Source organism: Sinohyriopsis cumingii, chromosome 14 (genome assembly GCF_028554795.1).
Source record: "Sinohyriopsis cumingii isolate HCF-2022 chromosome 14, ASM2855479v2, whole genome shotgun sequence".
NCBI classification, from domain to species: Eukaryota; Metazoa; Mollusca; class Bivalvia; order Unionida; family Unionidae; genus Sinohyriopsis; species Sinohyriopsis cumingii.
Genome location: NC_142974.1, coordinates 9,928,180 through 9,944,405, shown reverse-complemented (window position 1 = coordinate 9,944,405; position 16,226 = coordinate 9,928,180). Strand labels below are relative to the sequence as shown.

The window sequence follows — 16,226 nt, the reverse complement described above, 5'->3', positions numbered from 1 at the left end:
TCTCTCTATCTTATTCCCAGTCTGGCAGTGGTCGGCCGATTTTCATCAAAGGATCAGAAGACGTCATGACCACCATTTAATTAATTTATTACTTATAATACCTCAAAACTCAAAAGACATCCCGCATTTGGCCTTAAACTCCCCTTATTCCAGCAATAAGGTAACCATTTAACAGCTTGTTTTGTACATGTTAATTGTTCATGAACAGTGGATCTGCCATGCATCATCGCACCACTCAAACTGGTGGAACATTTCCAGTCCCCAGTAGACTGGCTCTGGCTGATTTCTCTGATGTTTTTATTCATTTTTAACACTTCTTGTAATTCTCAAAAGTGGTTGATTTCAACTATAAAATGGTATCTGCAGTAGCCTCCCTTTAAAAGGTTCTTTGGCCTACTGCTGGTAGAATTACATGTATGTCATATCAACATGGGGTTAAACCAAAAGATTTTTTATGATGTCTAGTCAGTCCTAAATAAAAATGATGCCAATCTGAAGTCAAATTTGGCTGCTATGGCAGCATCTTGAAAATCCTGCTATGATCACTACTTCTTCCGAATGGAAAATCATACAGTAAAGCTTCGCTTGAGTGACCTCTGCTGTGAGTGACCACCTGTCCTTTACGACCACAATCATAAAGCACAGGACCAGTGACTACAATTTTCTGGCAAATATTGCGTTTCGACACTGCTGTCAATGACCATTTCACAAAAACAAATGAACACCAGGGATGTTTATTTAATCTGTTGTAACCATGACTGCTTAGGAGTGTCTGCAGACAAAGTGCAGATTGTTCTGAAACAACATTGTTATGCATGATTGCATCACAAAAACAGAGATAAATACCACTGACCTTTATTTAATCCTTTAAAGCCATGGATATTTGTGAGGGTGTTTTAAAAAAGAATGATTTGAGTCTGGCTGCTGGTTCCTAAATCTATAGGTGATGCAGGTAGCAGGAGACCTTAAAAAACAGACTAAAGTACAGGTCAATAACTGCCATTGTAGTGCCAAAGTCCTGTAACTCCCCATTATGGTTAACCATTTTTTTCTTCAAAAGGAGCAATAACAGTACATGGTCAAGTCAAAGGTTTGTATTGTTTGTTGTTGCAGTTGAGTGTGTTGTTTGTCTTTGGAGTTGATACATAATGCCTGGGATGAATGAGGTCTTTGTCATTATAAAATGTTCATGTTGTTTGTTGATCTTTTTGCTGTTACCATTATTATAACCCACACACTAAACCATCATGTATTTACTTTGGTGCAGCCTGTTAAACCTTTTGTTTATCAGTTTTATCTCTTTATGTCATCAGTGAATTAAGTGTTTTGGTTTTGTCTTTAAATGAGTTTATATGTTTTGGGATTTGATTAGTTCTGTCTTTCGATTACATTCATTGGTATATATATATATATATATATATATATATATATATATATATATATATATATATATATATATACACTCAATGCCTGATCAAAACCAATATGGTGCAATTCATAAACAGGATGAGTAAATGTTATCATTCCTGTGCAGTTCTTATGCAAAATATGAAGTGAGTCTGAAATGTATGGATATATCAAGTAAACTTATGGAAAGATAAATAAATATTACCTTAGTTTATCTTTGCAGTTCATATGCTAACCTACAATGTACACATTATCTTCAAATATAATTGTAAATGTTTTATGATAGATGTGTATCTTTATGGCTTTATAAAATTACTTTGAAATGAAATGATTGCAATATTTTAACAAGAATTATGAATAATGAATAAAATGCATCTAAAGCAACTGTGGACATTTTCCCTTAGCTGCTTAAACCTGTTGGATTTTGACCTTGAAAACTAGTAATTTTGCATTGATCTCTTATGAGATACCACCTGTCTTGAGAGAACACTTTTTGTTGGCATAATGGGTGGTCTCACAAGACAGGTTTAACTGTATAAGCATGGGGTTTTCACCGCAAGACTTCTTATGATGTTCATCATAGACATCCAGTATGGCATTAAAACTGGCTGTCTTTAAAATCATGTCATTCTTCACCTGAATAAGTGGCTATGTCAACACTGAGTTTTCACGAAAAGTCTTTTTCTGATATGTAGTTGGTCCTTAATAAAAGTGGTGCCAGTCTTAATCTAATTTACTATTATTTAGCCACCACAGCAGCCAGCTACTTCTCCAGAACGCAGTGATATTAATTTAGGGTTTTCACTGTAAGACTCCTTGTGGTGTTGTTTGGTCTTAACTAACAATTGTGCAGGTCTCTTATCTAATATGACTGCCACAGTGGCCATCATCAAAATTTTATTTATCCTCCTCCTAGATGGAAAGTCATATTAGGGTTTTTACTAGAATATTTCTTATGATGTCTAGTTGTACTAGTGATTATAATGTTGGTGGTCTGATATTCAGTATGGCCGTCATGGCAGCCATCATGTAAATCTTGTTCTTGCAATTCCTCCTAAATAGAAAGTCATATTGGCATGGGATTTTCACCAGAACACTAATTCTGATATCTAGTTGGTTCTGAAAGAAAATGGTGCAAATCTGACCTAAAATATGGCTGCCACAATGGACATATTGAAAATCTTCTCAATGATTCTCATGAATGGATGGTCATATCAACAGATGTACACAATTAACCATTTGAGGCAAAATACCTTAAAGTGGTCATAGCCAAATCAAACCAAGCCTAATTTGATACACAATAACCTTTAAGAAAAATGTATTAAACAGTCAAACCAGGTATAGTTTATGTATCTACTGATGTACACTGTTAACATTTGTGGCAAAATTTATTAAAGCAATCTTAGTTCAGTCAAACCAGGTGTTGTTTGTACATGTCTGATGCACACCAACAACCTTTTAGGCAAAATACCTTCAAGCAGACTTAGCCAGACCAAACGAAGCATTGTTTGTGAGTAGTTGATGCACACACTCCAATAACCTTATTGCACAACAAAAAAATTACCAAAGCCACTAAACATCTTATGATGGCATTGCCATATTAAAATGTTATAACATGAATGTACATTCATTTATAGCAATTCATATATTGAATGTCATTAGTCACAAATGATTTAGAATTTGCATTTTGTGTTTTTAGTTTTTAATGTTCAATGTTTTAATGCCATCAATCATTAATCCAAATGTCCAGATACTCCAGTTTTCCAGCCACAAAAGAAAGCATGAAAAACCAAAACAAATGATTTCTGGATTTTCTGAATAGTGTCCAGAACACGTTTTTTTATTTCATTCATACAGTTAACAGTATTAGACATAATGCACAATACCACTCCGGTGGCCTAGTGGTTAAAGCATCCGCCTCGGATGCGGGAGGTCGTGGGTTCGATCCCCGGCCGAGTCATACCAGAGACTTAAAAAATGGTACTTACAGCTGCCTCACTTGGCGTTCAGCATTAAGAGGTTAGTGTTAGGACTGGCTGGCCTGGTGTCAGGATAATGTGACTGGGTGGGACATGATGCTACATGTCTGCGGCATGATGCCCCAGTGCTAGACATCACTATAAACTGCCACATTGCAGACATCGTAGCAATATGACTGAAAAATTGTTAAAGCTACATTAAAAATCAAAATCACATCACATCACATAATGCACAATACAATGTTTACTGTTTCTCCAATATTGTTTAGCACCTGCTGCAAATAAATGAGAAAGCATGATTCAGTAATAACTACCTTTGTATGTTATCTGCTATTTGTAGTTATTTAAATTTACAGAAAGATAAATGCAGATTATTTCAGTAATTATAGAGTGCATAACTAATTGGTGTATAACATCTTGTTGAACAATACTAACAAGGAATTTGGTCAAAGAAATAAAAATTAGGTCATGCAACTATCATTCACTTTCTGTAAATGGAGGGGGTGGGGGAAATTAGCAACTAGAAATCTTATTTTGACAGACCACTCCAGTTTTGTTCAGCATAACATCAGAAATGCACATATTATTGTGTTAGTCCTAATACGAGTGTAATATGGTAGCCAAGTGTACCAAACTTTTCTTTCCACTGTTCAGCTTTAATACTTGAATGCGTTTACTTTCACGATCTTATGTCACTTACAAGGTGATGGAGATCAGGCATGGACCTCTTGCTTTGAGTACAATACACAGATAGGTTGCTTATTTAGACCTCAATCTGTATTGTAATGAACTAAGAGATACATTTAAGAGCAAATGAAGATTTTGGCACTCCAACTGCTCTTGCAGTAAAAGTTCTAGTGAGTCAGTTATAGTTAAAGATACACTTTAGTATTCAGTACAAAAGTGTTTGAGTGTATTCCATGTTTCTCAGCATGTTTAAACAACAGTAAGTTGATATTTCACATCAGAACTCATTTTTTGTTTAATTCTTATATCATGTTCTGGCATTGCCACCTGTGACTGTTGCTGCTGCAAGCAAAGACCACAGTTTAAAGTTTGCTATCACCCTTTATGTATTACAGAAGCCTCAAGAAGAGACAGAATCTGCTCAGGACCCAGGGGCTAACCAGAGTACTGGATCTGAGTAACAGTTCCTGTAAGCTGATTTCAGCAAACACAGGCTAGCATATGTAGCACTCTTGGTGTTTCATTTGAAATGTTTCAGTTAACTACATGTATAGATTCTTTATAGACATTTTTTTTTTTTTTGATCACCATTAAAAACCAGCAGCATTTGTAAGAATTCGTTGAAAATTGATAGCTTGTAACCATCTGTCCTCTCATCAGCAAATGCAAGTTCCAGTCAGAATCAAGGCCAGTGCAAGCTGTATGCAAGCAGTGTGCTTGCACAGGGAGCTGTTTTCAGAGGGGTGCCAAATTGGAGAAGAAAAAGAGTGCAAGGGAGCTAAAACGAAACAAAACTTTTTTGTTTTCTTCAAATGAAAATCTTTTTATTTGGTCATAACTTGCATCAGTTTCTCCAAAGCTTAGGAGTACAGAGTTGGGGGGTGGGGCATCAAAATATCTGTTTTGTAAGGGTGCCATATTGCCTCACACCGGCCCTGGATAGTATGGTCCATTCTTTTTACTATATTTTCCTTTGCAAGTGTGCATGGTCAGCTTTATAAAGACTGGAAATAGTTCATTGTGATAGCTGACAGCTATATGCAAATTACAGATAAGATGGAGAAAAAAATCAAAGTGACCTACAGTAAAAAAATTGTTCATTTTAGACAAATAGGGTTAAACTATTTACACTGCCTACATTTTGATGCCTTTTACATTAAGGTAAATGGGTCATTGGCCCAGATGTTTCTCCTTTCAGATATGTTCCCCAATCACATTACGTTAGGAATATTAGCCTACTACCTTGCAAATCCAGCCCTACTAAAAGATTCAAATTCATCTTTTCCTGTCCATATCAATAGACAAAGAGCAATAACTCTTGCCTATTACCTTCCCTTGATAGCTGCCACTGTTGCCAGCTTTTAGCTTTGCTGCTTTACAGTCTTGACATTGTACAATTCATCCCCCGACAATCCAGCCATTTTTATGTTCCTATGGGCCCATCCAGTGTCCTTTTTGGATTTACTGTGTGAACTTATCAATCTACTGCAGGTTGTATTAATTATTTTACAATTCTGCCAATTTTTTTGAATGATTTTTTCACTTTTTGGGACTTTGTCTTTTAAGACAACGGTCCCACCACTCTATCGTTCACCTTATATAAGGTCATTTTCAATTATCATACCACTGACTTATTTCACTTACTCATTCAGTTACAGAGCTCTTATTAATGAAATTATGAAGTGCTGCTTGAAGATTATGCTTTGTTTATTCTTATTTCATGCTGTTTATGTAGAATTATGGTTTAGTAATCAACTAAACATTGTGCATAAGTTCATAACAGGGCCATAGGTTTCTGATACGACACCTTGTTAGTTATGACAGTGTTTAGCAACCTCATAATTTCAGCACATTACTAGTTTCTGCTTTAATCTATGTTTTTGTGTCGTTTCAGCAGAATGTCAATTTAAACAATTTATATGCAACTTCATATCATAGAAGTCTACCGTGACTTGTTTTGTTTATATATATATATATATATATATATATATATATATATATATATATATATACACACACCTTTTCTGATATGCAGCGTCTATATATGTAGTCAGTGGAAGTCTGGGCTTCCGTTCTAGATATTTAGACATATACTGATTTGACAGTTTATGCTAGTAGATAGTTAGTCACATACTAATTTGCAAATTATGCTTTGTTTTCTCTTCTTGTGTCATTTCAGGAGGAATGTTTAACACACGCATGAAACGCATGTTCACAGTGACCGTCCTTTTGGTATTGACAGGAAGGAAAGATGGGATAAATCGTTATTGGCAGTACCAATTCATTAGGGAGTATTCCCCAATTTTAGGCAGCCCACGAGGCTGTTCACACCGGATCCATTGGATCTGATGCATATGAAAACTGCTCTGTTGCTGTTCGTCAAGCCATTCCAGCATGGGACCTTTTTGTTGAATCAGTCCAGCCAACTATGATTTACTGGGATTTTAATGACAGATCCAGCCATTCGTCCAGCCATACCATTGGCGACATGCCCATTCTATGATGGGGATTTCAGAGAGAAATCTTTCTGTGCAGTCAGGTGATTTCTGGACCATCTTTTAGACCACCAACTTCCTGGCCAACCTTTCACCGGGCCAACCAGTTGACTGTGCTGGATTTCCCATATGTTCACTGCTTGTCCACAATAGAGAGCTAGTGACGTTTTCATATGGATAGAATTGAGTCTTCATACCACTTGGTATGTCTTCTCTAGCACTGCAAGCAGACCCAGTTGAGCCTCATTGCACAGCATGTGCAATGGAACGCCTTCAAATCCACCATCCTTCACATCTTACTCAGCTCTGACCATGGAATGGACTGAAGTTTAGCTTTCAAGCCACCATCGAGGACATTTAAGTGTGTTCGCTATTTCAGAATGCCCCTACTCTTACCGCGGCTCTAAAGAGTCAGTAGATCTTGATGAGGAGTAAGAGACAGACTTAGGGTGGAAGGCACCTTCAGAACTGATCTCCTGGCTCTTGACAAGAATGTAGTGGTTGTTCATATATATGCTCATATGCTTTATAGGGTGGACAAATCAGAGCTGGTTCAGGATGTCATTGCAGACATCCGACAATAGCCACACTTGGGAGGTGATGGACAGGATTGATAGGGTCCACAACCAGGGCTGCTTACCTTACCATGGCCAATTATTTGACGGGTTCAGCCAATCTACTTTTAATACGACGTGTCCAATGTGTGCGATCCATGTCGCTCCTGCTTTATCATACCCTCGTTTTCCAGACAACCCTATTCAGATCACCGTTGCTTTGGAGGAAGGATAGAGGAAGCTCGGAGGCAGGCAGCTCAGGAACTGCCCGTCCACCCCACCATTCAACCCACAGGGTTGTTTGGAACAGCTCAGTCCTCGTCAGTGTGAAGGAATGTTAAACTGCCTCGGGACAGGGCTTCTTCTCAGTCACATGTGCACCAACATCGATACCTATGATGCAATCATACAGAGGCAGTAAGAAACCAAATTTTGAGCTCACTGGACCCCCCATTGCCTCACAAATGGGGGTGAGTTAACTGACATAGTAGGTCATTCGGAGAGGCTTCAGGTTTCGTTCTTCAACAATCCCCTTACCCCTCTTCACGAATTCGTTGTCAGATCGGGAGAAGGACACCTTTCTACAACAGAAGATATAATCACTTATCAAGAAAAAGAGTGGTGGAGCTTGTGCAAAGGCTACAATCCCCAGGGTTTTACTCATGGCTGTTTCTTTTTGGAAAGCAAACAGCATGTTGAGACACACTAATGAGGATGGAGATGGCGAGTTCAGTCTGCCTCTCCATTCGAGCGGATGAGTATGCTGTCAGTCTCAATCTGACCAACACATTTTTTTTTCACATTCTGGCCAACCAGAATCTTCTCCAGCATTCACTGTCACTGGTGGTCCTTCCCTGCCCAGACCATCTTCTTCTATTACACGATCAGCTCTTACCAGGAGAGCCTTGCAAGACAAACAATTCAAACCTTTGATTGTGGATAGAATCTCAAGGTTATGAAGACCCTCCACTCTCAAGGTTCATATGGGAAAGTCGTGTGTTTTCAGGGACTTGTGCCATACCAACAACATTGTCCTTCTGTATGCCTCAATCCCTCAACTGGCCGACTTTTTCTCTGGCTCTTTGAAGAGAAACAGTTGGGCCCCAATCGCTACCAAAGGCTATCACTCCATGATATTGGACACATTCTGGCATCATGGCAAATATGTTTTTGGGTTGGATAGCGGCCTATCAAATTTTTTAGACAATATTGATCAATATCCCTCATTTTGTTTCCAAATAGGACCAATCCTGGGTTTTAACATGGCTTGATTTGAATCCATTCGAACCTCTAGCCTACACTTTGCTAAGGTCATGTTTCCTGATAGCTTTAGCTTCAGCATGCAGTGTAAGAGAGCTGCATGCCCCTTTATGTCAACCTGAATTCTCTTCAGTTCAGAGTGGAGGGTTCGGTGGTTCTCATGACACCATCAGGTTACATAGGTTACCGTCTGTCAGTAATCAAACAGTTGTCATTTGCTCACTCTCTTCCATAGCCAGGTCAAGAACAGCAGCCATGCAAGATCCTTTTTGCGCTCTCAAGCAACTCGAAGCACATAGTGACAAGTCAAGGCACGCACAAATGCTTCTTCGTTCCAGTGTTAGCTGGAACACAGGATATCATGCTTCAGTCCTTAGTGGTTGAAGTGGATCGTACACTTGGTGTATTCTGATGTCTCACCAGATCCGAGTCGCAATTTCTGCGAACCTCCCGTTTGAATGCAACGTTCCAACCCAAGATATAATAGAAGCTGTTGACTGGCAGGCAGAGTCAACCTTGGAGCCTCCATTCCAGAGATTTGGTGTCACAGAGGAATATAGAATCTGGTGGGTCCAGTGGTGGCCGCACAGATGGCCACCAGCCCCATTTGGATCAATCAACACAGCCTGTTAGCTTTGCTGGATTTGCCGGTGAAATTTTGTAGGTAAGAAGATTTCAGTAGTCATCTTTGTAACTGTATGGTAGAATCACAGATCAAGTGACCCCAGGCTGTGTTGCTTATGTAGTTAGGAGAACATTTTATCGTTTGCATGGGGGAACTCAGCCAATCTTCCCTAGAAGGATACCCGAGGTGTAATATGATTGGGCAACATATTCAAAGGAGAAAGCCAGTTTTTAAGTAAATTATGTTTCTCTGAGAATACTTACCCAGTCACATTACTTAAAATCCATCCCAACCAACCTGCCATGAAAGCATCCTTGTTAGTATCTCAATCAGGTAACACTGGCAACGCCTGGTGGTATCAAGGGGAGGTAATGGGCAAGAGTTATTGCCCTTCATTTATTGATATAGACCGGAAAAGACAAATTTTCATCTTTTAGTAGGGCTGGATTCACGAGGTAGCAGGCTAATATTCCTAACATAATGTGATTGGGTAAGTATTCTCAGAGAAACATAATTTACTTAAAAGTTTGCTTTCTGTCCTTATTCTATTTGTGTTGCTTGGTTTTTAGATCAAGCAAGAAGCATGAATCAGTTGGTCTAGGGGTTGGGGATGAGTTGCCCTTCTATCAATTTTTGTATTAATGAAGATTCTACAATGGTAAAATCCCATGTCACAGGCATGGGGAATACTTTGGATTTTTAGCTTTTCTGGCCATAGACCTCAAGAGCTTATGGGATGATCTGTCATCGGTCATCCTTTGACCCATTAGCATGTTTTCTATTGCTGCTCTTCCTACAGTACTTGGAGGATTGCCATGAAACCTTATACATTCATTTCATGGTCTATTTGGTGCTAATGGAAATGGTCATATCAGCATGGAGTTGTCGTTAAAAGACTTTATTTTGTCTGGTTGGTCCTAAATGAAAATGATACTGATCTGACATCAATTATGGTCACCATGGCAATTATCTTGAAAATTCCATTACTGCTACACCTGAAAGGAAAATCATTGACATGGGGTTTTTATGAGAAGCCTTCTTACAATGTCTATTTTGTCCTGAATTAATATGGTACTTGATGTTTAATATTGCTTCCACATCAGTCATCTTGAAATTCTTGTTATTGCTAGTCTTCCTTAGTGGATGGTCATATTAACATGGGTTTTCCAATAAAATACTCTTTATGATGTCTTGTTGGTCCTAAATGGTTGGGACCAATGTGAGGTCCATATTGCCACCACAGAAGCCATCTTCAAAATCTTCTCTCTACTCTGCCTGAAGGAGAAATCATATTAGTATGGGGTTTTCACAAGTCTTCTGTTTTTTGTCAACCTGGTTGTAAATGAAAATTGTGCAGATTTGGTATCCAATATGGCAGACAGTTTTTAAATCTTGTTATCTCTACTCATCCTGATTGGCCAGAAGGCATCTTATGACATATCTTGTTGTCGATATTCCTTCTATGGACAATTGATATTAACATGCTGCTTTCACCAGAAGACTTCTTTTGGTGTCAAGTTGGTCGTCCAGGATAACTTGAAAATGTTGTTATCACTGTTCCTTCTTGATATGAATTTCTTGAACAATTTCTGTCATTTTACCCATAATGCCTGGATTCATCTGGGAATACAAAATATTACATTTGTTGTCTAGTACTTCACAGAAACAATGAATAGGTTAAATACATTAAATAGGATAAAACTGGATGGATCAAATGACACATGACATGGGTTGTTTGTAGATTGAGTAGTGTCCCTTTGCTGAGATGTCTTGATAATTAGTTTTGTGGTTTTTATTTACTTTTGTACCTGCCTGTGTATGAAATGATGAAGTAACCAATGGAGAAAGTTCAAATTCCATTACAAAAACTACTTGAAAATGTTTGGAAGTCCTTGTAAAGCAACTTTCACCTTCTGAACAAAGCATGTTAAGGGCACATTTTAGGAACTCATACACTGGCCAATGTATTATGCAAAGACTTTGTGATGTTTAATGTGTAACATATTTGTTAAAAGTTAATGAAGAGAACATGAAGATCAAGCCTTTGACATTGTCCTTGATGGTTGCATCAGCTTCCTCCTTTTTCACAAACAAATATTGAAACACTTCAGTGGAAAACTGTCTCAGAAAGCAAGAGACAAATACTGGAAGAATGCTGATGCACTTTTCATCAGTTTGAATCGCACTTAGGACATTTATCACATTTATAGAACATATGTGGAACATTTATTGCTCATGATATCATCAGGACTTCTAAACATTTTGCCCATTCTTCCTTTCATTACCTTCCAGAGTTGATGTTTGGTGAAATACTTCCAGAAAAATTATTATTCACTCACTAGTTTCATCATGTTCAGAAACTTCTCCAATATTTCCTTGACAGTTCAGTTGATGGCAATCGCATGGCACCATATTCTGACTGATAATTATTGAAATGTTTATTGTTTATAACAGCCAGCAAATTCATGTAGAAAATGAGTTTATTTGACTATCCATGTGTCATTTTTGAAGGCCTACACAATATTCAGGACCTGGTCCATAATATCATGGACCTATATAAATAAATACATCTGACTGACCATATTTTAGTCACCAGAAATAAACCTCAAATTTTCATTTTATTGTTCTTCCCAGCATTAATATTATCTCAGAAGGTAAATAACATGTATACTCGCTTAGAATTCAAATCCAACTGGAACTAATATAGACCCTGATTTGCCATTGTATACTGTGCCAGTAGATCAGGGTTTGCATTGACTGTCCTACTGATTACTCCTAATGAACTGAAAAGTCCCAGATCTCCAGAAGAATTATGTACAGATGGTCTTGGTCTATGTTGTTTGCAGTTGAATCCGACTTATAAATAGTAACTTGGCAGATACATGTACAGAAATGCTTAGTAATTGGCCTCTTTCCAAATAGTTTTAAGAAATGGACCAATTGATTGTTTTCTGTTTTTAGGTAAACTGGCCAATTGTTTCTTTTCTATTTTTAAGTAAAGGAGACTACAAGGAAGTTACTCCAATATGGTGTCTGTAAATACTGTACCAAAAGTATTTTCTCATTTCATCAACTGTGACAACAGACCACATCTTGTATCACACATATTGACGTAACGTATTAGTATAGAACCAGTTAAAAGCAAAATTTTCCTGGTGAAAATCTGATGTAATTTTAGTGTTTCTTGACATTGCTTTCTTCATAAAAATCAAAGTCCATGCTCAGATCATTCATTGTAGCCATGACACTTTTGTAGAAGATCACTTTTGAACAGGGTCATCCAAAGTTAAACTGTGACAAAATGCTTGTTCCAGGACCAACATGACAATTAAATTTTGTTTAACAAGCATTCCTGTCAAGCAGAAAAACCGAAATGTGTAAACAATTGCCTACACAAAACAGGTAGATGTCATGACAAGTGCTATAATACCTCTACCATTAGTGTGACTATGTCATGGCAAAAACTTTAAGGGTTAACAGTTAAATAAAAATCAAATACTGCACAGTGTAAATTTTTATATGCATGGGTTTAAATTAATTTGCAGGAGTTCTCATGCATCACTGCTCTCCAAGTGTGCATTTGCACATCCTGGTAGCTCTTCTGCATATGTCCTTGTCCAGAAGGTACATTCAATAAAAGAAAAACTTATGCAGCAAAAAAATATTCAAAAATATTCACATGAATTTAAAGTAGTTTGACATTACAAAATATGTAGGAAGGTGTACAAAGATATACACCACTCCCTTGATAACTCACACCCTGATAACTTGTGAACCCACTTATAGTGCAGGGTTAGGCGTGGATCCCATTTTTTTTAAAACCAGAAAATACAAAATAAAATTGATCCCTATTTCTTGAAATTGAAAAAAAACACGATCAAAATTGATAACTGAAACGTTGATATATCGCTCGTTTTATGGTCGAAAACAGTAGATATGACCTTGAAATTTTAATTAACATTTTGAAATTATCAACTTTTAATAAGAAGTCATATAATTGGTTACATTTTCTTTCCAAATGACATTTTTAGTACTCCGTAATTAAAGATATTCAAGGAAATTTTGATCAATGAAAATGTCATTTACGCCTATTGTAGGCAGTACATTAATATTTAAATGCCAATTAAATAATTTTTATTAAGTGAAATTTGTGTTTTAATTCTATCTTTTAGTTTCACTTAAGCGTAATCATCATAAATGCAATGTGTATTTAAACGTAAAATGTGTCAATCTACCATAACAGCTATGTCTGCAAGCATTTCTCTGAGAACCTAATTAAGTGCAAACTGTGTTTTGATAACTAACTTGTGGATGTATTTGTTGTATTTTTGCACTGAATTATAAGCTGGCCTCCTTTGTATTATCATGTTAATTATGTCTTTTGAATCAAATAAAGGAGGTCGAATATATAAAAAAGTTAAAAGGCACGCAAATTCTACATACTTAAAATCTAGTGGCCTCGGTCGTATGTCAGGTGAATTCACTTAAGTTGATCAATTGAACACTGTTATAAATTTATTGTGTATTTAACATAAACTACTTTAAATTAACCGACTTTTCATAACTGTGATCAAAGATAGCATGGCAACCAAGCGAAACGAATACTTCGTAAAATAAAGAGCATGGTTTCACAGACACGGACCATTGTGGGCAAGTGATTTTCAGAACTGGCACTTAGAGATATTCTCATGGATAAGAAGTTTCACTATTACTTTCAATGAAATCACGACATCAATATTGTACTAACTGAACAATACAAAAATTGAGTTTCGACTTATAAATGTCAGTAGTTTTTGAAAGAAAGGAATCTTGTTTGGTGGTATATGAACAGATAGTCTAGTTTCCAGCTACGTTGACTCCCGACTTGCTAGTGTACTATTTAATACCACTCCGAGAACCAGACTAATAAACAAAACAAAAAGCAGTGATGTAATACACGTTTTTGCGTACACGTGATGGTTGTTGAAACCAGTTGGAACGATCTTTCACATGTTGGAAATTTTGAAAATCAATGTTATTTATGCAGAATAACAAACAGCTTCATTACAAAAAGTGCGTTATTTACAATTATTATTGATTTGATTGTAAAAGGAGGATTCAGTAATTAAACAGCCCAGTTCCCTAAACACTCACCCCACCCCCCAATGGTTTTCTGGATGTATAAGCGGATTTTTTCGATTTTTGGAGGTCCCTCGCTTATATTGTGGGCTATGTTTGTATATCCCGTTGTGTGCGAGTTATCGAGGGAGCGGTATATTCACAAAATAAACCCCTTTTTCCATATTTCAGTTCTTCACACATATATACAAGTAGACTAAATTAGTGATGGAAATTCCAAGAAACTTAACTGAAACATGAGCAACTCCTTTTTTCTAACCACCCCCCCCTTTTTATATTTGTGACGATGGGGGAGCTTCCACCTTTAGATAATATCTTGGCAGAATCTCTGCATATGGGTATGGAAATTTAGTTACTGTATATATAACCTTAATTACTTACTGTTCTGAGATACATCTGTTAACACAACTTGCTTGTTGCTTAAAATATGTACAAGTGCTATTGTCAAGGTACCAGTAGTTTTAAAGGTGGTCCTCTGGCTACGTTACAGTCTTAATAAGAAAATTTTGATTATTTTGGAACTCATGTTTAACATCATATTCATCACAATTGGACCAATGTACACTGTGCATGTATGTCAGGTATTTAAATATACTGCTCTTTAAAAACTTCAGTGTCTGAGTGTTTTGTTTTCTTTTTCTTTGCGCTCTGACCAGATTTATCAAGGTAGCATATTCTGTTACCAGTTTCCATCTGATCCAACTAAGGCTCTTGGTTTCCTTTTCATTGGTTTTCAATGATGCCTGTTTTGATTTAAACTAAGTTTTGTATGAATGTATCTATCAAAAATATCTGTAAATATAAATTTGCATACTTTTGTCAAACGTTTAACTCAATTATGGCTCCTGTCTGACTCAGAAATTTGTTGTTGTTATAGGGTTTAATGCCATTTTTCAGCACACAATAGGCTATACATGGCGGCCAGTATTAATGTTGGAGGAAGAACCCAGTTAAACCCTAGGAAGAACCACCGACCCACGAGAAGCTACTGGCAAGCTTTCTCACATACCCACATTGGCCAAATCCTAGACTCGAACCCACGCAGACAGAGGTGAGATGGCAGTGATCCGTAATGGACAGCGCTTTAGACCACTCGGGGCCTCTCTCAGAAATTTGACATAGCATTTTGAGTAGAGTCCTTTCAGTACCCAGTAAAAAATATGCTTGTTGGACATCAGCTACAGAGGAAGAACATTGCACCTGCATGCAAGGTGAACCAATTAATTAAGGAGAAGAAAAGTAGATTATGTACAAATAATTCCATTATGGCATCTATTAAATGGTATGTGCTGGATGACATATTTCATTTCTATAATATGTATGTGTAGATGTACCATTGGCATAGTGACTGCCATTAAAACGTGTTACACATGATGGAAACTATATTAGGATGGTACAGGTTGGAATTTGTATTTAATACAAAATGGGTTATATTTCTATACATCTTCTCAACCTGCATAATTTGGGTCTTGTGTTTTAGAGTTCCAGGTGTTGGATGCATATTCCAACTTTGGTCTTCCTAAACAAATGTAGATCCTGTTTCATTTTGGATGAACAGTTCCTAATATTGTGTATAAGATATCCAAATACACTTGTAGTTTTGTTGGTGATTTTGTTACTTTGTAGGGTATACTTCAGGTTGTCACTTACTCTTAGGTACAAATGGTGCTGCACAACATCAAAAACCTGGTCTTCCATCATGGTATCAGTAAACTGCTGCATGGACGTTTTACCTGCATGGTGTCACATTTCTTGATGTTAAACTGACAAGTGACTCAATTTAACCAATATGTCAAGAATCAAGTGATCACTAGTTTTTGCTCTCTTGATACACCACAAAGTCATCAGAAAAGAGGCTGACATTTACATGTAGTTTGTCAGCAGTGTAATTTATCTAGATCAGGAACAGGGTTTGAAAACCTAATGTCCTCTGCGTAAAGCCAGATGATACCAGAGTGGTTGTTGGTGCAACACAATCCAGTATAACCATGTTGCTGTTGTCCTTGTGGGAACAGTGAACAAGCTAAAAACTTGACCCTACATCACCAGTTCAGTTCAATCATTTTGACAAAACAGTGGGAGAAGAAGTGCTAGATATGAC

The 16,226-nt window shown here is 37.1% G+C and overlaps 1 protein-coding gene across 2 annotated transcripts in view; it reads left to right on the top strand.

Annotated features, from left to right (window-relative positions):
* The window catches only part of LOC149783203 (uncharacterized), a 52,634-nt gene extending 37,901 nt beyond the window's left edge, over nt 1–14,733 (top strand). For both annotated transcript variants that reach the window (XM_089931437.1, XM_089931438.1), the window contains exon 6: nt 4,469–14,733. In XM_089931437.1, the coding sequence (XP_089787563.1) occupies nt 4,469–4,534 (66 nt within the window). In that variant the 3' untranslated portion in view covers nt 4,535–14,733. The remainder of the gene's footprint in view (nt 1–4,468) is intronic.
* The last annotated feature ends 1,493 nt before the right edge of the window (nt 14,734–16,226 follow it).